The sequence below is a fragment of the Lagenorhynchus albirostris genome, chromosome 11, assembly GCF_949774975.1.
Source record: "Lagenorhynchus albirostris chromosome 11, mLagAlb1.1, whole genome shotgun sequence".
NCBI lineage: Eukaryota > Metazoa > Chordata > Mammalia > Artiodactyla > Delphinidae > Lagenorhynchus > Lagenorhynchus albirostris.
In genome coordinates this window covers 98644248-98668953 of record NC_083105.1, presented here as the reverse complement: position 1 = coordinate 98668953, position 24706 = coordinate 98644248, and the positions used below count along the sequence as shown (strand labels likewise).

The following is a 24706-nucleotide window of genomic DNA, read 5'->3' as shown; positions in this document are numbered from 1 at the left end:
AAGGTCCTTCAGTGGCTGAATAGCAGAACAAAAGGCACAGGAACAGCCCTAGGAAACTTCAGAACAGGGGCAAACAAGGGTGTAGAGTGTGTCCCCCCACTGATCACCGATGCCTTCCCAAAATGGAGTCCCTCCAAACTCCTTAGACATTCCCAGATTCTGCTTTGGGGGTGACAAACCCAACAGAGTCATGGAGCAGACAGAGGGGTGGAACTGGAAGAAGAAGGCATGGGATTATGTCAGGGCTGTGACCAGTGCCAGTCCTAGCCTGCTTCCTCTCAGATCTGCCCGTTCCTCTAATTCATAATGTAGGAGCGGTGGTCCCTGAAGACACATTTCCCAGACTCCCTGGCCAACTGGCTTCCGGCCAGATTCAGATCAGGGAGGTACTGGAGGGAGACTGGCAGGTGGACGGAAAGGAGAATCCAGAGTATTCCCCCTGTCTGTCCATCTGCTTCATGCCATGGCTGCACCTCCTCCATCCTTCCGGTGCCCGCTGTGGCCTGCCCTTCCCTGGCTGGCATCTCCTAGCACACAGCTTCGACCAGGGCTCCATTCCCAGGAGGTGGCCCTGGCCCTGGGCTCTGGGGACACCATCTCCCGCCCTGGCTTCCCAGCCCCAGCCGCTACTGACCTCTGTGTTGCTTCACCACCCCTGTTCAGCTTGCTGGCAATCCTGACACCTTTTGAATTAACTTTCCCTGTACGAAATGCCCTCTGCTGAACTCCTGGGCTCCTGACTTTCTGGCTAGATCTTACCGGAAGCACTTTAGGACCTGGGATCCTGATACTGCGGGTGTCAGCCCCAAAGTTCCATGAGCCTTACCATCGAGTGGAGAGATCCAACTTCCAACTGGCAGCCTCTGGATCGCTTTGCCTGAAGACTGTTTTGGCGGCCTGAGCCTTTTCTGCTCACGTGCATGTTCAAAGCAGGCCAGAAGTGCAGGGGAATTCACACACACACACACACACACACACCACCTGGAGCCTCCCTCAGTGGTGACTGGTGGAACTAGCGTACACCCAGCTTCTCACCCCTCGGGCAGTAGAACTGTGACGTGCATGTTCTAGGTCAGCTCCCAGAATTTCTCAGGGAAATGATGAGCCAGCTGCCCACACCGGTAACATGACTGACGACGTGCCCTTTGTTCTCAGCCTTCTCTGCTCCGTCACTGTCCCGCTCCACTGCCGGGGTTTCCCCCTCCCGCATCAATTTTGCACGTGCATCACTGACTCAGGATCTGCATCTGAAGCAACCTAAAGTAAGGACCTTTTTTCCTTTTCTTCCTAGTTCCTTATTCTTCGTGAAAGTGAAGAAAGCAATGTCTACAAGCACATTGCGTCCACTGGGCGATGGGGCAGGTGCTGTGCAGACATCCTTGCTCGCCAGCGGGAGCCTGTCTGCCAGGCCTCAGTGGTTTACGGAGACGGAGGCCCTGCGACCTCATAGCTCAGGAGATCAGTGCTGAAAGGGCACAGTCTGGGAGCCTCTCCGTCCACAGAAGAGCCGTCCCACCTGTCTTCTTTGAAAGCGCCTTTCTGGACACGGAGCCAGAGCACCTTTTGGCGCTGGAGGAATTTTTTAAACCAACACTTTGACTTTTCCGGCACATGAAGGGCAAGAGAGCAAAGGACGCTGACAGGCTCGTGTGTGCTTCAGTGAATTCTAGGGACGTGAAATAATGACCTCGGCCCGGGCAGCAAAAGACGGATTTAATTTACGCGCTTCGGGCCGTATATGGAAAAATCATTTAGACGAGAGAAGAAAAGTCCAAACTGCGAGTCAATCGTGGCAAACATCACACATCCCAATGCTATGTGCTGGCCTCTGTGAGCCACTTGGCTCTTCCAACACTCCCCATCCTTGCACATATTTGGGCCTTGTGTTCTCCATGAGGGTCTGGTCTGAAATACCATGGCGACTTTGCCCAGCCTTAGCTCGGAGGCAGACCCGCTGCTCCGCCCGGCCCCCCACCGTCCCACTGCACTCTCGTTTCCCAGGCTGCCTGACTGTCCCCAGCTTCTCCTCCATAACCCAGGCCTTGGGACTCTCCTTATTTGTAACGTCTTAATATAGACGCAGGCCAGCAGAAATGTACACACTGAGCACAGGAGAAGGTCTTATTTTAGCCGGGACTTCTGCTGCTGAGAATGGGCTGTCAGCTGAAGAGGGCCAGAGCCCCCGGGCCCCCGCCATCTGATGGCCTGGGCCACCTGCGAAGCGTCTCCTTGGAACGGATAATTCACAGGCTCCACAAAGGGAGATGTTTATGGGCGCGTTCCACGCTCCTCTGGCATCCTTCTCTGTGAAGCCAGAGCCACCCGGAGACTGTAAGTCAAGCAAAGTCTTCTGGATAAGGAGTTGTCGGGTGTATTTTTAAATCTCATGGATTTTACAGGATGTCCATAATCAGAACCGTCAGTCCCCTCCTAACACACACACACACGTATACACACACAGGCAGAGAGAAAGAGAGAGAAATAGTCAAGAGATAGAGGGAGAAGATGCTGGGGCAGATCCCCTCCGAGGCCCACGAGAGGGGCGGGTGAGAAGCCCAGGAGCCAGTGTGCAAGGAGCTGGCCCACCCGCACTTCCTCTGCACACACTTTGCCACAGCGTTGCCCCCAAGTAAATTTCTGCTTCTTTGAAACTCTCTATGTATCTTTTTAAACTTCTCTGCCCTTGGCGTCTCCTTCACTCTTAAGCCTCTATGGCCAGAAAGCTTTTACCCAGCAGGAGTCCCCAAACGTTTTCAGTTCCCTGTACCCTTAACAGCTCCGTCATGTTTACGCAATTGCCCTCGGCTGCAAAAAAAAAAAAAAAGACTTAAAGGTTCCACTCGGGGAGGAGTTAAGTCCAAATAACTTAGTAAGTATTCATGCCCAGATAGCCTAGTAGCCATTTAGGAAAAAATACACAGAAATTGAAAGAAAAACTGATCTTTTATTTCATTCTTCACCCTAATTCCTCACTAAAGGGATGTGTCCACTTGCAGGACACATCCGGCTCCTCCCTCCCGGGAATCCCTTTGGGCCTGACATTTGCATCCTCGGTTTCACAATAACTTTGTGCAGAAGCTGTGCTGCTGTCGCAGGAAACCTGGCTTCTCTGAGACGCGGTGATGCTGGTGGGCATGTCTTGCGTTTTAGCGCTGACCCTGCTGGGGTGGCGGCTCCTGCAGTGTCTGACAGATGCCAAGTACCGCTGGACCGCCCTCAGAGGCGTTTAAAAACATCACGACTTTTGTGAGTTCCCTGTGGCACGCTGGGGTGCCCTGGGGGGGCAAAGTTTGGGAAACAGTCTTCCTCACTTAAGAAACTTCCTTGACATAATGAGTCCATTTGTTCATGGCTCTCTCCTGAATGTGCGTGCGTGTGTGTGTGTGTGTGTGTGTGTGTGTGTGTGTGTGTAAAGAAACCCATAACCAAAGCAAACACAGGTTCATACAAGAATAAAAGTGCATGAGGAAAGGTCTGGAAAGGTACAAGCCAAGCTGCTAACCGTAGCTCTCTCTAGGGGGACACTTAACACTGGGAGAGATGCAGTCCAGGGAGACTTGGCTTTTATCTGTAATGTGGGATTTGTCTTGAGAAGAATGTTCTCATGTAAAATTTATATGGTGATAAGTAAAACCCCTGCGATGATAACGTACCCACACACCAACTCAGCCTTCAACCCCCCTTCTGCCAGTGCTAGATTCCGTGCAGAGGCTCCTTCTTAGGAAACTTCCCTCCTTCCTCACTTCCTTCCACACTGATTCCCGGGGTGGCAGCCAGCGTCCCTGGGGGCTTCCCGGGGACTCTGCTTGCTCCACTCCCAGCTCGTTTGCTGCTGTGGCAGAGATGCCTCTGTCCCTTGGCCGGTCTGGAGCTGTTGCCCGGAGGCAACTGGCAAGGTCCGCACGTCCCCACCTGCCTGGGGCCGGACCCCCCACCCCCAGTGAGGGAGAGGGAGGCCAAGCCCTGAAATTCCCAATTCAAGTCCTCAGCTCCTCCTAAGACGATGCCCCCATTTTGCAGTCAAGCGGGTGACTCACCAGTCCCCGGCCACGTCCACTTCCCTGCTCCTTGGTTCACTGACCCATTTCCCTGGGTGAGGATGCCCCGGGGAGGGGTAGGGGGGAACCATGGGTGCGAAGGGGGGGCACTCCCTGAGAGATGGCAGAATGAGAGCTGGAGAGACAGACAGACAGAAACGGAGGAGCCAGAACTGGAAACAATGAATAAAAATTAATAATCAATAAACAAATCAATAAAATTAAATTACATTAATAAAAAAGAAAGTACATAAAATTGCTGGGGGCGGCCTTCGATAGCAGGTCTACTTTGCAAGCTGTGCTCCACCCAGGGAGCTACACTGTACAGAGTGACCTGCTTCACTGTCCCTCTTAGCAAACATGAGAAGTTCGGGGTAAGCGGCGTCAATGGCAGGGTTTCAGAGCTGACCAGGCCTCGGTCAGTGCTTGCCCATCCAGGGGTTGGTCTGAGAGCCCCGGGCCCAGCTCCTCTGGCTGCCCTTTGGCCTCCTTCCCACCGGTTATTCCGTCAGTTCCCGAGGACTGTGGGTGAGGATGGAGACCCAGACCGGCCCCAAGGTGCAGAGCTCAGCCTTCACGCTGAGAGCCCACGGAACAGCAGAGAACGAACAGGAGGAGAAGCCGTGGGCTCTGATGCAAATCAACGTTTCCAGAAACGGGCCCAGGGTCCGGCTTTCCCGCAGCTCCTCGCTATGTGATGCTCCACCCAATTAAGTCCCTTTCTGTTCCCAGGTTTCCCTTTGCCATCGAGGAACCTTCTTCATCCCTAAGAAAAGTCTGAGAGAACTATGGAGAATCATTATTTCTTTTTTTTTTTTGACCCTCCAATGGTCATTAGGTTTCGAATGCCTCCAAAGGAGGGCCGCAGGGAACTCTGTTCCACAGGACATTCTGAAAAACGCCCCTCGGTCCCCCAGACGGGAACCCTGAGCCCTGCTCCCCAGCTGTGACAGCCCCCAGCCTCCTCCTGCTGTCGTCCAGCCTCCCAGCAAAGGCCCTCAACGATGCCTAATTTATTCCACATTGGCATGTGTCGTAAATGTTTCAATACTTTAACTTTAGATGACTTTTGTTTGGAAATAATTGTCCCCAGGGTGGTGCGCTGAGCAGTAAGTTAACACCCGTCCATCCACGGGCCTCCTCTTGGTGACTGTTCCCCATAAAACGTTCATTAAACGCAGCATTGCAGGCGGCTCCAGGCCCGCCCTGGATAAGCGGCAAGTCCCGGGAGGTGAGCTCCTGGGACTAGTTCAGTGGGATTTCGCTTTACAGTCCCTTTAGTGACAGGTTTTGTAGAGGACGCTCTCAGGACCCACCAGTGCCATCTCCCAGCTTGTCACGTGCTCCCTGCTCCTTGACACAAAAATACGGTTGCCCTCCCCACTGAAGCCTTCAGGTATCTGAGCCCACCTGTGTCTCACACACACACACACACACACACACACACACACACACACAGGACACCCACCCCACTCACATGAACGTCCTCAACAGCCCGGGACCGGTCAGAGTCCCTGACCATTCATGTGTCCCTTCCTCGTGCCACTGGGCAGCATTCTTGTGCTTTCTGCCACATTTTTATCCTCCAACAGCCTCTCAACTCCCCAGTGGGAGGACCTGGCGTAAGTGATCGATCAGTGGCTAGCAGGTCCCAAAGTGATGCTGACTCATGACTGGACCTTTGTACCAGTCCTTTGCCACTGCCCCCTGGAGCTCCGCCCCGCCGTTCCTTTCCTCTGCCAGGTGCTGAAGCCTAAAAACCGGATTTCCCGGAGTGCTTCATCAACTGACTTGTGGTTAGATTTGGCCAACGGGGGGCACTGGCGTTCGACTCAAAGGCAGGAGGCGGAAATTCAGGGTGTTTCTCCTCCACCCCCTCTACCTGCTTCAGACGGCATCTCCAGAAGGAGCTGCACCTCCGGCAGGGCACCGGCACCCACCGGGTTCTGGTGATACCACCTCGCTCCTGGTCCTTCCTAAGAGTGGGAGCGGCCCCCTCCTGCTGCTAAGCTTGGCTTCGCCTCACCAGCCTGTCTGCCTTGATCTCCCCAATCCTAACAGCTTTATAATTAGTTCCTCAGATTCTTTTACCTCTTTTGAACTCTGGGGCAGGAGCTCTGTTTTCTGATGACATCCTCACTGGCACGAATTATATTAAAGGAAAGGAGTTATGTCTGGGATGAGAAGGGTCAGAGGGGTGAGAGGCAGAGATCAGGACCACCCCCCAATCCCACCAGCCACAGCACCTTGCCAGCTGTTGCCAAATCAGAGCGTCCTCATCTTGTATGGACAGAGAAAAATCTTGCCCTGGAGGGAAACTTGAGGAAAACTGCAAATCTGTCCAGGATAAACTATTCCAGAAAAGATTCCAACTAATCCAGGAGAAAAATAAATAAATAAGTGAAACCAGCCTATTCTCTTATTAGACGTTCCAGCTCCATATTCTTCCTCGGAAACACAATATATCTCTGTGTTTATCGTCCCCAAGGCTCCCTACTGTCTGTTGAACCTTTTGCTGGAAACTGAGCTAATTCTACTCACTGGTGTCCTTGGTGGAAATACAGCGTCAGCCCACCACAGTTTACACAAAACCACTAAAGAAAATGTAGGGTCGCTGGTTGTCTCGTACCCTTCTTTCCAACAAATACCACGTTCCTTCCTGCCTTTAGAATAAGGAAGAGAACCAACCCATGATTCTTCACAGGTGTCTGAGGATCTGTTGAGGGGCAAACACTCTAAACGCAGAGAAGCATAGAGATCATGATCACTGTTCTTGAGTCAGACCGTCTGGCCATACACAAGCACCGAGCAAGTTCCTTCTTTCTAGATAAATAAGCCTCAGTTTCCTCACATATAAAATTGGAATAATAATGGTTTTGAGACTTAAATGAAATAAAACCTGTAAAGACCCACACAGAGTGAGCACTCCATAAATATTACTTCTAACCTCACTATTTTACTAACCTCTCTGTGCCCACACCCTTGAAAATCATAACAGTAGATATTAAAATGGCCAAATTACCACCACCTAAAATAAATAAGAGACTGCCTGTCCCCCGAAGTTATGGGCTAATGACCAACATGATTCTTTCACATCAGCAAAGAAAAGTACCGACTCTCAGAACTGCAGAGGCTACAATCCAATCTCCCCACGTGACAGCTGAAACGGGAGAGACCTGAGATGGGCTTGGCCACCCGGTGATATGACGTGAATTCTCCTTAGGGGAGCCTTACAGAGAGAGTTAAAGAGCGATAGGTCGCAGCTAGCTAACATCATAATTAATGGTGAAAGGCTAAGACAAAGAAGTCAATTCTCATCACTTCTATTCAACATTGTACAAGAGATTCTAGTCAGGGCACCTGGGAAGAAAAGGGGGAAGGGGCGGAGGATGGAGAGAGAGAGAGAGAAATGCAACCAGGCTGGGAAACGAAGAAGTGAAACGATCTCTCTTCAAGATGACATGACCTTATAAATAGAAAAAACCCTAAAGAATCCACTAAAGACTACCAAAATTAATAAATGAGTCCAGCAAAGCTGTGGGATATAAAATCAACACACAAAAATCAACTATATTTCTATATACTAGCAATGAACAATCCAAAAGTGGAATTAAGAAAATTATATTTGCAATCCCACGGAAAAGAATAAAACAATTATGAACAAATTTAACAAAAGATGTGCAAGACCTGTACTCTGAAACTATACAACATTTTTGAAAGAAATTAAAGAAGATCTAAAGAAATGGAAAGATATAACATGTTCATAGATTAGGAGACTTACCACTGTTACGAAGGTGCTACTGCCTGAATTAATCTACAGATTCAGCTCAATCCCTATCAACAATTCCATCTTGCTTTGTTTGCAGAAATTGACAAGCTGGTCATAAAATTCATATGGAAATGCGAGACACCCAGAATTGTCAAAACAATTTTGGAAAAGAAGCACAAATTCAGTCACATTCCAATTTCAAAACTTACTACACAGGTGCAGTAATTAATCAAGACAATGTGGTATTGGCCAGACATATAGATTAATGGAATAGAATTGAGTGCCCAGAAATGAACTCTTACATTTATGGTGAATTGATTTTTGATGAGGCTGACAAGATAATTCAGTGGAGAAAATAATCTTTTCAACAAATGGGGCTGGAAAAACTAAATATTCAGACAAAAGATGAATTTGGACCTCTTACTTATATCATACACAAAAGTTAACTCAAAATGGATCATAGACCTAAATGTAAGAGCTAACATTGTAAAATTCTTAGAAGAAACCCTGACAGTATATCTCTATGACACTGGATTAAGCAGTGGTTTCTTAGATATAACACAAAAGCACAAGTGACAACAGGAAAAACAGATAAATTGAACTACATCAAAAAACTTTTGTGGGGGCTTCCCTGGTGGCGCAGTGGTTGAGAGTCCGCCTGCCGATGCGGGGGACGCGGGTTCGTGCCCCTGTGTGGGAGGATCCCACATGCGCGTGGAGCGGCTGGGCCCGTGAGCCATGGCCGCTGAGCCTGCACGTCCGGAGCCTGTGCTCCGCGACAGGAGAGGCCACAACAGTGAGAGGCCCGCGTACCGCAAAAAAAACCCAAAAAAAAACAACTTTTGTGCAGCAAACTGTATCATCAATTAAATTTTAAAAATCCACAGAATGGGAGAAAATATTTGTAAATCGTATTATCTGATAAGAGACTGGTGTTCAGATTATGTAAGTAACTCTTCATACAGTAATGAAAAGACAATTAACCCACCTTTAAAAATGACCAAAGGATTTGAATAGACATTTTTCCAAAGAAGCCATAAAATCTGCCAAGAAGCACGCGAAAGGATGTTCAACATCCTTTAGGGAAATGCTGCTGCACGCAACTAGAATGGATAAAATAAAAAAGACAGATAACAAGTGTTGGTGAGGATGTGGAGAAATTAAGAGCCCTCATGCAGTGCTGGTTGGCACGCAAAATGGTGAAGCCCCTTTGAAAAATATTACAGCAGTCCTTCAAAATGTTAAACACAGAGTTTCCGTATGACCCAGTAATTCTACTCTTATGTATATTTCCAAAAGATGTGAAAACGTACATGCTCCCAAAACCTGGTACACAAATGTTCATAGCAGCATTGTTCATAACAGCCGAAAAGTGAAAGCCATCCAACTGTCCATCAACTGATGAATGTACAAATAAAATTGGGAGTATCCAAAATATGGAATATTATTTGTCAATAAAAAAGAATGAAGATCAGACAGAGCTACAACATGGATGAATCATGAAAACATTCTGCTAAGTGAAAGAGGAGAAATACGACATTTTGCATGATTTCATTTACATGGAAGTCCAGAAGAGGCAAACCTACTGAAACAGAACGTATTAATAGATTACTTGCCTCCCAGGGTAGAGAGTTTCTTTCTAAGATGATAAAAAATATTTTAAACTTAGATTGTGGGAATGAAAGCACAAAACTGTGAATATACTAAAAACCATCAAATTGTATCATTTAAATGGGTGAATGTTATGGTCTGAGAATTAAATCACTTACAAAGAAGTTTTATAAAATGAACTTGATGGGCTTCCCTGGTGGCGCAGTGGTTGAGAGTCCGCCTGCCGATGCAGGGGACGCGGGTTCGAGCCCCGGTCCGGGAGGATCCCACATGCCGCGGAGCGGCTGGGCCCGTGAGCCATGGCCACTGAGCCTGCGCGTCCGGAGCCTGTGCTCCACAACGGGAGAGGCCATAACAGTGAGAGGCCCGCGTACCGCAAAAAACATAAAAAAATTTTAAAAATAAGTAAATAAAAAAAAATAACATGAACTTGATACCTTTAAAAGAATTTTTTTGAGAAGCAATGGGCCTTGGGGATGAGGTGGAGCGGCGTGACTGCTGGCTCTCCCACCACTAGCTATGTGGTCTTTGGTAATTTTCTCTACCATCTGGGCCTCGATAAATGGTAGCTTTTATCATTCAAGAGGAAGGAATATAAAGAGAGATGGGACATGAAGCCTCAGGGTTACAAAGAAGGCAGAACCAAAGTGAGCCTCTGGGATGAAGGAAGCACATCCAGGACTATCATCTAGACTTTGATTCTTGGTCCTTGTCTGTTTCCCAGAAGAATGTGTCTTTCCTAAATATCCCACCCTAGAGCCCTGTCTTGCCATGGGCGTTGACCTCAACCCTTCCAGTAGGCAAGAGAAGCATCCCTCCCATCAGACAGCAACATGTGCTCCTCCCTTCATCTCCCACCCTTGGCTAGACTTACAGCAAGAACAGAAGCATTTCCAGTATTAACAGAATGGAGGGAACACAAGAAGGACGCTGACAATCAAATTCCAGGCCATTTTTATCCTACGCTGCTCATTTGGGAAGGTCATTTTCCCCCCAGTGCCTATAAGGCATTAGATGCTTTGAGCTTTACGTTCTCAACAGTGTAATGAAAATAGATGTTGAATGCTAACACGTAAACATATGTATCATTCAGAATGCATTCAGATGTTTTTCAATTATTCATGGTCCCTGAAAGTTATCTGACCTATCATGCATATAATATATCCAAGCAGTGTTTATATCAGAACCACAGCCTCAGTGTACACAATTCCAGCTCCTCGGCATTCCCGTCTATGGAATTAAAATTAATTGAGGCAGTGGTCATTAAAAGTTACATGTGATTTCCATAAAATTATCCATTGTATATTGCCCTGGGGTGGAGAAAGAAGGTTGCATAGGATTGCCAAACCCGACAGGACACAATATGTTTGCTTTCTGATGAGGGTGATGGTGATGATTACTCTTTCCTAAGAATGAATTCATTTTTTTTCCCCAAATAACTGGCGGTCTTGGACTTACTTTTTTCTAGGGAAATAATAACTTAGACAGCCACCCCCTTTCTCTTCTAAGTCCTGCTTTCTTAAAGGAAAAAAAAAAGACAGAAAGAAAGAAAGACAGCTAGTATTCTGGGCTTAAAAACACCACATTCTCCGTATTGGTGCTTGAATAAATTTGCATGTTAACATGAATGGCTCCAACTTAAAGAATGTAAAATTAAATGAAATTTTAATTCGAATCCAAGATGGAGAAAAGACACGTGTAAAAACAACAGATTGTCGATCTCGTTGAATTTTTTCAGGAACCAGATTAGGAAAGACATCAACACACACACACACACTCTTGGTTTCAAAAAAGGGTGGCACTCAGAGGAGACCGGCGGTGCCAAAGAGGAGCCCCCCACCTCACAGGCACTGCGAGTATTTACAGATCACAGCACAGACCCTGAAGCTCTGTTTCCATGTCTGAATGTCACCGTAAAACTCAGAAATACGACGCACGATCACCTCCGCACTTTGGAGGCCCAGCCAGAGAGAATGAAATGTGAGGGAGAGTGTATGAGCAGCTCAGGCACATACCGGCATGGCCTCTGCCGGCCCCAAGGGCCATTTCTCGATGTATCCTTGCATAGCGGTTAGATGCCCAGACTGTCAGAGACTCACCTGGGTTGGAATCCCAGATCACTGTCTGGTGTGACCTCTGGCCAACGACTTAAGCTGCACTGTCTGGGTGACCTCTGGCCAACGACTTAAGCTGCGGACATACCTTTCTTCATTAGTTTTCATTTACAGAAAAATTGTTCCAGCCTCATCAATTTAGTTCGAGAGTAAAATGATACAACGCGCCGAGAACGGTGCCTGGCCCGCAGCAAGGACTGAATGAAGGTTGGCTGTCATTGCGCTGGTTGGTCTGGCAGTGGTTGCTACTGCTATTCGACGTGTAGGTGACAAGAGCCCAGAGGACCCAGGTCTGAAACGGTTTCTTTCTTTCCCGACCTGCTCTCCCATTTCATCCAGACATGACCACCCGGGAAGGAGAGAGAAATCAAGTCATGGGAGGGGCCTGTTCCCCACAACCTCTGCCCACGGGACACGGGGAGACGTCATGCTCTCTTTCCGTCCTGTCCCACCGCTGTCGGCCCTTCTCACAGCCCAGTCTCCATCCGCGATGGCATTCCCAGTGAAATGACAATAGGATCATAAGAAAAATAAAGGAAAGCAAGCACCAGGTACCAGCACCTTACCGCATCCTCAGTCCCACCGGTTCCCAGTTTCTGGACCAGAGACTTGTCGCTCTCCCTCAGCATCTTCTCCCGGACTTTGGTTTCATACTCAGGCCGGGGGTGCTCCTAAAAGCCAGAGTCACAGAGTGGTTAGTAAACAGGCGGAGGGCCACCTTGGCCCGCGGGCTATGGCCAGACACCACGAGGACAGGAAGTCAGGTCACGGGGTCAGATGCTATGGGACAAGGGCTGCCACACTACACACAACCACGAGGCGTCGAGACCAGGGACACACTGTGGCGGGAGAGGGGGACACACACCACTTGTTACCACACTGGAAACCAAACCTGAGCACGTTCCTGGGGGTGGCGCCAGGGTTGAGAAAGGAGAGACGAAGCATTAACGAGGAGCTGATACAAAAAGGAGTCCCGTGCTGCACACAGCAGTTTGCCCAAAGGCCCGGGGGCTACCTCTGGTCATCCCACTATCTATCCTCAGGCCTCCACTTTAAGTTGCAATGAGCCAAATCCCAGCTGGAGAAACAGAGGTGCCCCCCCAGTCGGGAGTCAGGGCCAGGACCAAACGTCTTCCCTGCGCCGTTCTTCTGCAAGCCAAAAACGGCCGCCAGTAAACATCACAGTTGAAGGTGCCCACAGGGAATCTTAAAACTCACTTGCCTGGACCTGTTTGCTATTCAGCCTTGGTGAGTAACTCACTGGCAAGCACGCTGACGCTCAGGAGACAGCGCAGGGACACGCAGCAATACAAACCTGGAGGGTGAGTCACCAGGCATGGGAACGAGTGCCTGGGTGATCAGAAAGACCACGGTCCCATCAGTGCAGATGCTGCAGCAGGAAGACGCGTGACTTACTTCAAAGAGAACTGAACAGTGTACACCCGGCCTCCTGCATCATTTACCGAGAACTCCCAGGCGGGGATTCCGGAGCTGGCTCCCAGCGGACACAGAGAACACACATTCCCTCATCACTGCTCAGGCCTCAGAGAGTCTGAAAGCCAACAAGCTGGACTCCTGACCTGTCTCTGGCTTTCCCGAGACATGCCATGATGCTGGAGAGGAGAAACTGTGCACGTGACTAATAAGAAAAACCAGTACAGGGCTTCCGTGGTGGCGCAGTGGTTGAGAGTCCGCCTGCCGATGCAGGGGACGCAGGTTCGTGCCCCGGTCCGGGAGGATCCCACATGCCGCGGAGCGGCTGGGCCCGTGAGCCATGGCCGCTGAGCCTGCGCGTCCGGAGCCTGTGCTCCGCAACGGGAGGGGCCACAGCAGTGAGAGGCCCGCGTGCCGCAGAAAAAAAAAAAAAAAAAAAAAAAAGACTAACCAGTATAACAGAGGAGGAGCCATTCCAGGGTTCTGAAGGCTCCCCATCATCACGCGGGCCCCATGGTGCGTCCCACCCTCGGAGGTGGGACCTGCTCTGCCTGCTGAAACACAGCTGGCGGAGCCTGCCCCTCTCAAATACTCTAGAGTCTTACAGCTTACACGACACGCAGTTCTTGATTACGTCATCTTCCTTTATTGTTTCCTAGTTGTTTGGCACGTGGGAATCTTTTTATCCTAAGATAAGAATCCGCTACCTGGTCTCCATTATTTTGCTTCTCGCAGCAATTAGCACCGTGGGGAGAACCCAGAAATCTCTCAACGCTTGCGAAGTTCACTTCATTTTGCCTCTCCCCTTCACCCATCCTCCAACGCAGCATTTCCTAATGCGTGTGCCAGGAGGGTTTTAGCTAAAAAAGGATTCCAGGGTCTAACAGACTGGAACATACCATACAACGTGTCACCCGAGAGTCACAAGGAGCCTAATAAAAGCTCTGAGAAGCTCCCCTGTAAAGACACGTGCTGAATCTTCTTCGACCCACCTTGTCCCACAAAACTTCTTTCGCCTCCAGCAATTAACCTCCAGCAGAAATACTTTGAGAAATGTGCTGTGGCCTCTGAAATTTGGTTGCGTTTCTTCTGTTATTCCTATGGAAGATTTTAACTGTAGAACTAAAGCCGTGCCTTTTTGTACCGTCCTCTGGATTCTAAAGCCCTTCAAGCGAGAAGTGCGTCTATCCCGTCATCCTCAGCAAAGGAGCTGAGGCGCCTTCCCTGCTGACTGTAAGATGCTCCTGACCGGCCCCTGACTTTCCGAAGACGTGACATCACGTAGAGGAGTGTCCTCACATCCCTCCGGTGGTGGCTGTGGCCCACTTCACTGCACTCTGGGCCCCAGCTCAGACCCTCCTCATCTGTTTAGAACAAGCTGAGAGCTCTTGGCACGCAGACAGGAGTCCGAGGCTCTCAAAGCAGAGTGTCAGGCTGCTCTGCTTTCCAACCGAAGCACGTCAGACAAGGATCTCGCGCTCGCAGCCAAGAAGGTTGGGTGAGGTCACAGGATTCCTCAGAGGCAGGGACCTGGACAAACGAGCGCCTGGCCAGAGCAGAATCTGGACCCCGTGAGGGCGGCTCCAATACACCTAGCCTTAAACACGGCCTCCCTGGACGGGGTCTGACGCCGAATCATCACAAATACATAAGCCCTCCCGCCAAGACTCTGGGAAATATTTTGCAAAGCTACTTCCACCTAGTTGCTCCCCTCAGGAGCTGGCCTGAAAGAAGGCCCCAGGCCAGCTCAGGACCAGCCTTCGCTGATCAACAGAGGTAAACCCGGAGATGCAGTCAACAAATGTCTCCAAGAAAGAGTTACCAAAGCATGTACTGCGTTCCGAGCTCTTGGGAGCTCTTCTTCAGGCTCTGAGGCTACGAACAAGGAGCTTATCTCCAAGTGGAGGAAGGTGACAGTAAGCCAACAAAGCCACAAGTAAGAAAGCAGCAGGCGGGGATGAGAGCAACAGAAGAAATGTCAGGCTGGCTGCTTTAGAATGGGGATTGAGGGAAGGCCAGCCAGAGGAGGGTCACGTTCTGCTTGGGATGGAAAAGCTAAGAAAGGTCAGGGCAGGTGGAGGCTGGAGCCTTCCAGGTAGAGGGAGGAGCCGGTGCAAAGCTTGGAAGGAGCCCAGGAGAGAATGCAGGCCCGTGAGGCTGGGAGGTCTGGGAGGAGAAGCACGCCACCACGTGCTGGGGGGAGGCAAGGGATCTTGCGTCCTATGTGACAGGAAGCTATCAGGGCAGCTAAGCCTGACGTGGTAGACAGGGGCGGGAGAGAGAGGGACGGGAGGACGTCTGCATCGAGACCCCCCTCTCTGAGGGGTCCCAGGGACACGTAGGGCCTGAGTGCAGCAGGGAATCGGGCAAGAGAGGCCCCTGAGCTCAAGGCCATCCCATCTCAGAGTGAAGACTCCTGAGGTCTGGCAGGCCTCCTTCGACGGCCTTCAAAGGGGTCTCTTGGGCCATCCCAGCCGGTTCCACAGGGAGGCCCCTGGGCCAGGGGCTGCTGCCCCGGGCGGTGGGCTCTCCAGCCCCCTTCTCCTCCTCCCTGCTTTGAGCCCCGCCCCTGCTGCTTTCCTTGGCGTCCCACGTGGTGCACGCACCCCAGGCGGGAGAGACAGAGGGTGGGTGGCTCTGGTCTCTGTGTGAGTGAGCACCCTCCCCGCTACTCCCGGGCTGCTTCCTAGCGAAGACCACAGGGTAGAAGCTGTCTGAGGGTTACAGACAGCTGGCCATGGCAGAATCCCTGAGACCTGGAGACAACATCTGGTTAAAACAGAAAAAAAGCTCTCATGATGACCTTCAAGGACCCCTGCAACCTCCTCCCCGAAGCCCAGGTGGTGTCTGCATCCTCTTGCTCCCCATTTGAATGTGGGTTAAATCTGCCCACAGCACTTCATTTAAGGCCTAGGGCAAGTCACAGATGCCTTCCAATCCCGCTCTCCCTGCCGTCCCATGAGCTGAGGAGATACAGTCGGGACCCTCCCTGGCCTAGCCACCAGCCTGCATTTGTTGCTCTGCCCCCACCAACTGCAGCCCAACCCCTGTTCCCTGCAGCCAACTAGACCTTCCAGGTATCCTGCTGCCTCTGAGCCACACCCTGAGCTTCCCTGGATCAAGGCTCCTGTCGGCTGTTTCCTCCTGTGGGTACCCATTCCTCCCTTTGCTGCTCATTAAAATTCAACCAGTCTTCAAAACCCTGATTTAAAAACAAAACAGTTTTTAGACCGGAAGGAATTCCTCTCAAACTCACCATTGTATTCTAATTATTCAGAGACCAGACAACCCCTTAGTTGAATGCAACCCTTTGGAGATGCTCAGAGCCCGCGCCTGAGGGAGTTCCATGTCCCAAACCAAAACCTGGCCCACAGTACGTGCCTGATGTGCACGTTCAGACTTAACTCAACTTAGAGCGTGCTTAACATCTGAGTCCAAAATCTAAACACATGGAAGGAAAGACACAGCTGCCCTCCCTCCTCTCAACCACGCCTGGCCCTGGGCTTGCACACGGTGGGGGGCACATCCTCAATGCTGCAGAACTGACCCGCCCCCAGTAACCTCACACAGAGAGCCCGTCAGGACCAGCTCTTTGCGCCAGGGGTGAACCCAGGCTTGGCCAGGCCTCTCTCTCAGCCTGCGCAGGAGTTACTGAAATCACGCCCCTCCCAGGAAGTGACCATGGCTCATCGGGTTAAACAGGAAACCTGGCTGCAGAAGCCAGAATGGCTTAGCATCCCACTCCTGCCAGGGACTGAGACGTCAAGGGCACTGAGTCATAACGGATGCCTTTCTCTGTGTGAGTGTGTTTACACTTCCTCTTTCACAGGCAGACCTGCTGGCCTCCTCAGCGCTACTCAGAAGACACACTTAGCTTGTTTCTGTCCCCACACAGGCGTGGATGCCAGGCTGCTGCTTCTTCTCTTCCTCGAGACCTCCTAGGCCCTGCTGCAGGAGAGAAGGACCTGTGCGCCCACCACCTCCCCACACCCAGCCACAGCTCTCTCCCCTCTCTCTTTCTCCTCAGAATCAAATCGAACCAATAGGACAAAATCACCCACACAGTCCGACCTCCACAGCGCTTTCGATTGGAAGCACTACCTTGGCCATCTTTCCCCAAGAAATGCAATTGCCTCTATTGTTCTCTGTTGCTTATCTTCCCAACTAATGCGTATCGTCTCTGAAGTGAGAACTCATACGTAGATCCTCTCATTTGCCACGGAACCCTGATGCTGTGAGCCTCCGGGTATCTGCTTAACGCACAGGACTGGGATGGAGTGAATGTGTGAACTCAACCCATGGTCATGGAATGCCCACCTGCTCAAAGGCAAGCTGACAGCTTGGAGCTTTAAGGAGAGCAGAGGATGTCACAGCACAGACAAGGGAGCCACACAGCCTTGAGAATAGGACTAAACTGGGGATTTCACTCGCTTAGTCACAAAGCATCAGGGTCACAAAGCCAGAGGTCCTGAGTCCAAGGAGAGGCACATCAATGAATGAGGGAGAATACAGAAAAAGTCTGCTCCCCGCAAGCTGTCACATGCTCTCAGCCAGCCTGCGCACATGGCACTCAGGCAACTGGGGGCACCCCCTGGTGCTCTGGACACTGTCCCCAGCATCTCACCGACACTGCCCAGGGCATCGGGAGCCCCTATCCGATATTCACGTTTGCTGTTCAGGCAATGGCAGCGCACGGGAGAAGAGAACCGTGAGCAACCAGGCCCACACTGGTCATCGTCAACTCGCCGACATCAAAGGGGGCCCTATTTCTCAAAGGAGCCCTGAGGGAAGGTCAATTTGTTCCATCCTTTAAAATCATCTGTCCATACAACTAGACTCTGGAAGAACCTACCCTTTCCCTTAGCTCACGCTCCTGTTTCACACATGCTCTCCTGGCTGACAGGGTACTGGATCAGTGGTTCTTTCTTCCTCCATATGCATCAGGGCAACCGAGACCTAGCACCCATGCCTCCCCCTGACCCTCAGCTGGCTCACAGAAGCATCCAGACACGTCCGTGCTCTGGGTCGCGTTCTCTGGCTTCGCGCTCTCGAGCACCAACAGGACGGGAGGTGGAAGAACGCTGAGTTAAACCTCGAGATCACCACAAGGCTTGCTTCTCATGCCATTTTTTCCCAGAGAGGGTCACAAGGACATCTGGCTACCCATCAAGTCCAAAGTCTTACAGCTCAAGCGAAGAGAGAGGATTTCAACTCTTGGCCTCAGTCCCCATCAACCCTGGCTTGGCCCATGGAGCCAAGCTAGGAAAGGGGCCACAGCGAGACTCGGCAGGTGACTTGGCTGCCGGGACAGCAAATGTAAGCGGTTATTTCACTCAAGACAATCTATTTCCAGGGGCAAAGCAAAGACCCAAAGAGAACTCACTTCTTCCTCTTCTATGCCAGTCAGATCCCAGAAGTAGCCTAGTCGCATCTGTAATCTCTTCCAGTTTTCGAGAAACATGGTAGCTTAAAAAGAAAGGAAAAAATTCTATTAATTCTGAGCACCCTCAGGGTTCCCCAAGGGAGGATAAACTTATAAATTTCAAATTTAGGGACTTTCTTTAAAGCATCGATTCCCTTCCCCAACCCCAACTTCTAGCTGGGACAACTCAAAATACTCCACATCCAGGAGAGCCCAAGAGATATATTTAAAGGGAGACACACACACACACCCTTTTCCCTATTTCTAGGTTATAAGAAAAGGGTAAACACGGATCTCAATAAATGAAGGAAGAACGGAAGGATAAAGGAAGTAAGAATGGAAGGGTTTGATGGTTTGTCGTCTTTTATGACAAACCTCGTCTTCCCTATACGTTCCCTCTTCCTGCACCTTCCTGAGCACTCTCACTTTTTTCTCCATCTTTCTGTCCCCACCACAACTTCCCTTCTCTGGGCCCAAATCACCTCGTTCTGAGGTTATGTAACATCTCCGAGTAGTTCTACGTGAGTCCAGGGTCTCAGTGTCCCCGCCCCCCATCCCGCATGCAGCTGGAAGACTCATCTCCCCAAAGTGCCATTCACTCATTCTTCCATTTGTTTAGCAAATGCTCGTTGAATGCCTACCGTCCCGACACATTGGTTAGCCTGCCTTCTCCAACCACAGCCCTTGAAGGGCAGCCCAACATGCTCCGGAAAGAACCAGCCCCCTCTGCTCCACAGGTATGGCTTCTTATGCCAGGATCGGACACCTGATCCAGAGCCCACTCATAGGCCAATCGGATTCTCTCTTTTGAAAACTGAAACTAAGAGACACAAAGAGAAGCAGAAATGGAACAAACCATGCAGCACGTGAAAGAAGGAGAGAGGTTTCCGATTCCTCCTTCCGCTCCAGTTGCCTAGGGGCCTGGCTATACTTAATTTCCTGCATCCACGAGCTTGCTTCTTACTTTCTTATCATCTCTTATTATTTCAGCAAGCTTGAACGAATTCCCTATCAAAAAACCCCAAAAAACAAAAAAACCAGACCTGAGGTACCTGCAATATACAGAACAATGTTCTAGACATCGTGAGGAAGACTCGGTAAATCTGACGTGCATTTTGCTCTCAAGTTGTTTAGTCTATGAGAAGAGATTTTACATAACTACAGCACAAGGTATAACGTGGTCAGGGCCTTAAGAATGACGCAGATAAAAGGCTGCGGGCATGCAGGAGAGGGGGCGTCAGCTGCTGCAGCACCTGAGCTGAGTCGGGAAGAGCAATGGCATTTGGGCGGTGCAGAGAGGCAGCGAGAGGGGGGATCCCAACACACACCCCCAAGCTTACACTGGGTCCCTATTGTCTAGATTCTTCCCTCTGGATACAGGGACCTTGGGTATCTGGGCGGTGCAGAGAGGCAGCGAGAGGGGGGATCCCAACACACACCCCCAAGCTTACACTGGGTCCCTATTGTCTAGATTCTTCCCTCTGGATACAGGGACCTTGGGTATCTGGGCGGTGCAGAGAGGCAGCGAGAGGGGGGATCCCAACACACACCCCCAAGCTTACACTGGGTCCCTATTGTCTAGATTCTTCCCTCTGGATACAGGGACCTTGGGTATCTGGCCCAGCCCATCTGTCCACATCTATTCGCACCGCTTGTCAACACACACCTCACACCTGCATTGCTGACGAGGGCATCGCCTTGCTGTCCTCTTCATCCCCAGCTTTTGCAAACTGTCCCCTCTCCCACGCTACCCTCCAGTGCCGTCCTCCTCCGTTCCTGACCAGCTCATCCGTTCCTGACCGAGTCCCCTAAGACCAGCCTCCCAGGCGCCCGTTCCTCTGCACTCCTAACACCCTTAGATCTGGTGCCCTGGAAAAGGAGGGGGCGTGACAGTCCCTGAGGCCACCCCTACCTTTCTACACCACCCCTGGTAAGAGCCTGGGCGCCCTCCACTACCTGCCGCACCGGACTGTCGGCTGCCATTCGGGTCTGCAGCGTAGTAACAGGACCGCAAACGCTTCTTCGGCTCGTACCTGCCTCTGTTCACCTGGGAACAGCACGGGGCTGAGCAAAACAGACTCCCACCTGCTGGCTGAACGTATGGTTACTTAAAGCTACATTTGTTTCACTTGGCGCTATGATAGCTACTAGCTACATCGTGGTACACGCATCTGTATCTTTTCTCCCTGGGATTTGAGGCCTTGGCGGGTGGGTACCCCACCTCCCGACCCTGGCCTTGGCCTGGGGATGGTCTCCAAACAAGGGGTACGCCCCTCCTTTTCCTGCGCTGTTCTCAGTGACTGAGGAGGGCTCTGCACACAGACCGAGGTGTCTGTGAAGGAGAGAAGTCAGACTGGGAACAGAGGACAGGGCAACAGAGTCACTGAGGGGGAGTCATGGGGACACAGAGGACCGTCGTGACGACGGAGAGCAGCTCACAGCTGCTGGTGGGTATCACGGCCAGGCACCCCTCGGAGTGCTCTGCGTACACGTCCCTCTGACAGTCACGAGAACACTAGGGTGCAGGCATCACTTCACCCGCTTGAGAGATGAAGGCAGTGATGCTCCCAGGTCGAGGACCACCCCCGCCCCAGGTTACTCAGCACCTCGGCTAAGGGGACTGACTTCAGAGACACAGGGCTAGTCACACTGGCTGGCACAGGGCGGGACTGGGACCCACGGTTAGGACTGTCTGACCCTGAAGTCACTGTCCTTAACCTCGTCCCTTTACTCCTCCCTTCCCTACTTTTCAATAGGGCTTCACCCTCATTCCAAAGTTCCCTGGAGTTTGAAGCCAGAACCCCGGAGGAGCTGGGCCAGACTGCTCTGCTGGTCCCGGGTCCTGCTGACCCATCTCAGGGACCCCTGTTTCCGCCCCACCAGCAGCCCCATCGCTCTCTCTCCGTGGAGAATCACTTCTTCTCCCAGCTTTCTTCCTGGCAGGCTTGGGCCCTGGCCCAGGCCCACCCAGCACAGTACCACTGATCATAATAATCATGTAATGAGAGGCATTACCGTTATTTTCTTTTTAACATCTTTATTGGAGTATAATTGCTTTACAATGGTGTGTTAGTTGCTGCTTTATAACAAAGTGAATCAGTTATACATATACATATGTTCCCGTATCTCTTCCCTCTTGCGTCTCCCTCCCCCCACCCTCCCTATCCCACCCCTCTAGGTGGTCACAAACCACCGAGCTGATCTCCCTGTGCTATGCGGCTGCTTCCCACTAGCTATCTATTTTACGTTTGGTAGTGTATATATGTCCATGCCACTCTCTCACTTTGTCACAGCTTACCCTTCCCCCTCCTCATATCCTCAAGTCCATTGTCTAGTAGGTTTGTGTCTTTATTCCCGTCTTACCCCTAGGTTCTTCATGACCTTCTTTTTTTATAGATTCCATATATCTGTGTTAGCATATGGTATTTGTTTTTCTCTTTCTGACTTACTTCACTCTGTATGACAGACTCTAGGTCCATCCACCCCACTACAAATAACTCAATTTTGTTTCTTTTTATGGCTGAGTAATATTCCATTGTATACATATGTGCCACATCTTCTCTATCCATTCATCTGTCGATGGACACTTAGGTTGCTTCCATGTCCTGGCTATTGTAAATAGTGCTGCAGTGAACATTGTGGTACATGACTCTTTTTGAATTCTGGATTTCTCACGGTATATGCCCAGTAGTGGGATTGCTGGGTCATATGGTAATTCTATTTTTACTTTTCTAAGGAACCTCCATACTGTTCTCCATAGTGGCTGTATCAATTTACATTCCCACCAACAGTGCAAGAGGGTTCCCTTTTCTCCACACCCTCTCCAGCATTTATTGTTTCTAGATTTTTTGATGATGGCCATTCTGACTGGTGAGAGATGATATCTCATTGTAGTTTTGATTTGCATTTCTCTAATGATTAGTGATGTTGAGCATTCTTTCATGTGTTTGTTGGCAATCTGTATATCTTCTTTGGAGAAATGTCTATTTAAATCTTCTGCCCATTTTTGTATTGGGTTGTTTGTTTTTTTGATATTGAGCTGCATGAGCTGCTTGTAAATTTTGGAGATTAATCCTTTGCCAGTTGCTTCATTTGCAAATATTTTCTCCCATTCTAAGGGTTGTCTTTTGGTCTTGTTTATGGTTTCCTTTGCTGTGCAAAAGCTTTGAAGTTTCATTAGGTCCCATTTGTTTATTTTTGTTTTTATTTCCATTTCTCTAGGAGGTGGGTCAAAAAGGATCTTGCTATGATTTATGTCATAGAGTGTTCTGCCTATGTTTTCCTCTAAGAGTTTGATCGTTTCTGGCCTTACATTTAGGTCTTTAATCCATTTTGAGTTTATTTTTGTGTATGGTGTTAGGGAGTGTTCTAATTTCATACTTTTACATGTACCTGTCCAGTTTTCCCAGCACCACTTATAGAAGAGGCTGTCTTTTCTCCACTGTATATATTCTTGCCTCCTTTATCAAAGATAAGGTGACCATATGTGCGTGGGTTTATCTCTGGGCTTTCTATCCTGTCCCATTGATCTATATTTCTGTTTTTGTACCAGTACCATACTGTCTTGATTACTGTAGCTTTGTAGTATAGTCTGAAGTCACAGAGCCTGATTCCTCCAGCTCCGTTTTTCGTTCTCAAGATTGCTTTGGCTATTCGGGGTCTTTTGTGTTTCCATACAAATTGTGAAATTTTTTGTTCTAGTTCTGTGAAAACTGCCAGTGGTAGTTTGATAGGGATTGCATTGAATCTGTAGATTGCTTTGGGTAGTAGAGTCATTTTCACAATGTTGATTCTTCCAATCCAAGAACATGGTATATCTCTCCATCTATTTGTACCATCTTTAATTTCTTTCATCAGTGTCTTATAATTTTCTACATACAGGTCTTTTGTCTCCTTAGGTAGGTTTATTCCTAGATATTTTATTCTTTTTGTTGCAATGGTAAATGGGAGTGTTTTCTTAATTTCACTTTCAGATTTTTCATCATTAGTGTATAGGAATGCCAGAGATTTCTGTGCATTAATTTTATATCCTGCTACTTTACCAAATTCATTGATTAGCTCTAGTAGTTTTCTGGTAGCATCTTTAGGATTCTCTGTGTATAGTATCATGTCATCTGCAAACACTGACAGCTTTACGTCTTCTTTTCCGATTTGGATTCCTTTTATTTCTTTTCCTTCTCTGATTGCTGTGGCTAAAACTTCCAAAACTATGTTGAATAATAGTGGTGAGAGTGGGCAACCTTGTCTTTTTCCTGATCTAAGTGGAAATGGTTTCAGTTTTTCACCATTGAAGGTGATGTTGGCTGTTGGTTTGTCATACATGGCCTTTATTATGTTGAGGAAAGTTCCCTCTATGCCTACTTTCCGCAGGGTTTTTATCATAAATGGGTGTTGAATTTTGCCAAAAGCTTTCTCTGCATCTATTGCGATGATCATATGGGTTTTTCCTTCAATTTGTTAATATGGTGTATCACACTGACTGATTTGCGTATATTGAAGAATCCTTGCATTCCTGGGATAAACCCCACTTGATCGCGGTATATGATCATTTTTAATGTGCTGTTGGATTCTGTTTGCTAGTATTTTGTTGAGGATTTTTGCGTCTACGTTCATCAGTTATATTGGCTTGTAGTTTTCTTTTTTTGTGACATCTTTGTCTGGTTTTGGTATCAGGGTGATGGTGGCCTCGTAGAATGTGTTTGGGAGTGTTCCTCCCTCTGCTATATTTTGGAAGAGTTTGAGGAGGATAGGTGTTAGCTCTTTAAATGTTTGATAGAATTCGCCTGTGAAGGCATCTGGTCCTGGGCTTTTGTTTGTTGGAAGATTTTTAATCACAGTTTCAATTTCAGTGCTTGTGATTGGTCTGTTCATATTAAAAATAATAGTAAACATTTAACAAGAAACATTTACTATTATTTTTAATTGTAATTTGTAGGCAGCCATGCCTAGGGGATCTTGGTTGCTGTAACCAAATACACAATCGCATAAAACACACAGCAAGGCCGTTAAAATAACAAAACCAACCCCTAAGCCACAAAGCGCTGACACAATCCCACCGCATTTGCTTTCCCTCCACTGCTGCTATGTGAGAGAAAGAGAGGGGAGCTGGGGGTGGTGAAACGGTCGTGAACCTCAGAAGGGGTGGGAGGTATCTATTCATCCATCGCAAGAGCAGGGAAGGTACAGCTGAAAACCAAGTTTCCCCACAACAAGGAAGCACACATCCCAGGAGAGGTCTTGAGGGATTGTGGACCAGAGTCAGTAAGCTTCAGCTGCTCAGTCACAGTAATATTTGCCAGACAGATTCATGGGAATGAGG

At 49.4% G+C, this 24706-nt stretch overlaps 1 protein-coding gene across 1 annotated transcript in view; it reads right to left on the bottom strand.

Moving 5' to 3' along the window:
• Nucleotides 1-24706, bottom strand: part of ANO2 (anoctamin 2) — a 334695-nt gene that overhangs the window by 141213 nt on the left and 168776 nt on the right. The window contains exons 13-14 of the mRNA XM_060167142.1: nucleotides 18349-18431; nucleotides 12098-12202 (exon numbers count right to left, since the gene is read on the bottom strand). Of these exons, the coding sequence (XP_060023125.1) occupies nucleotides 12098-12202; nucleotides 18349-18431 (188 nt within the window). The remainder of the gene's footprint in view (nucleotides 1-12097; nucleotides 12203-18348; nucleotides 18432-24706) is intronic.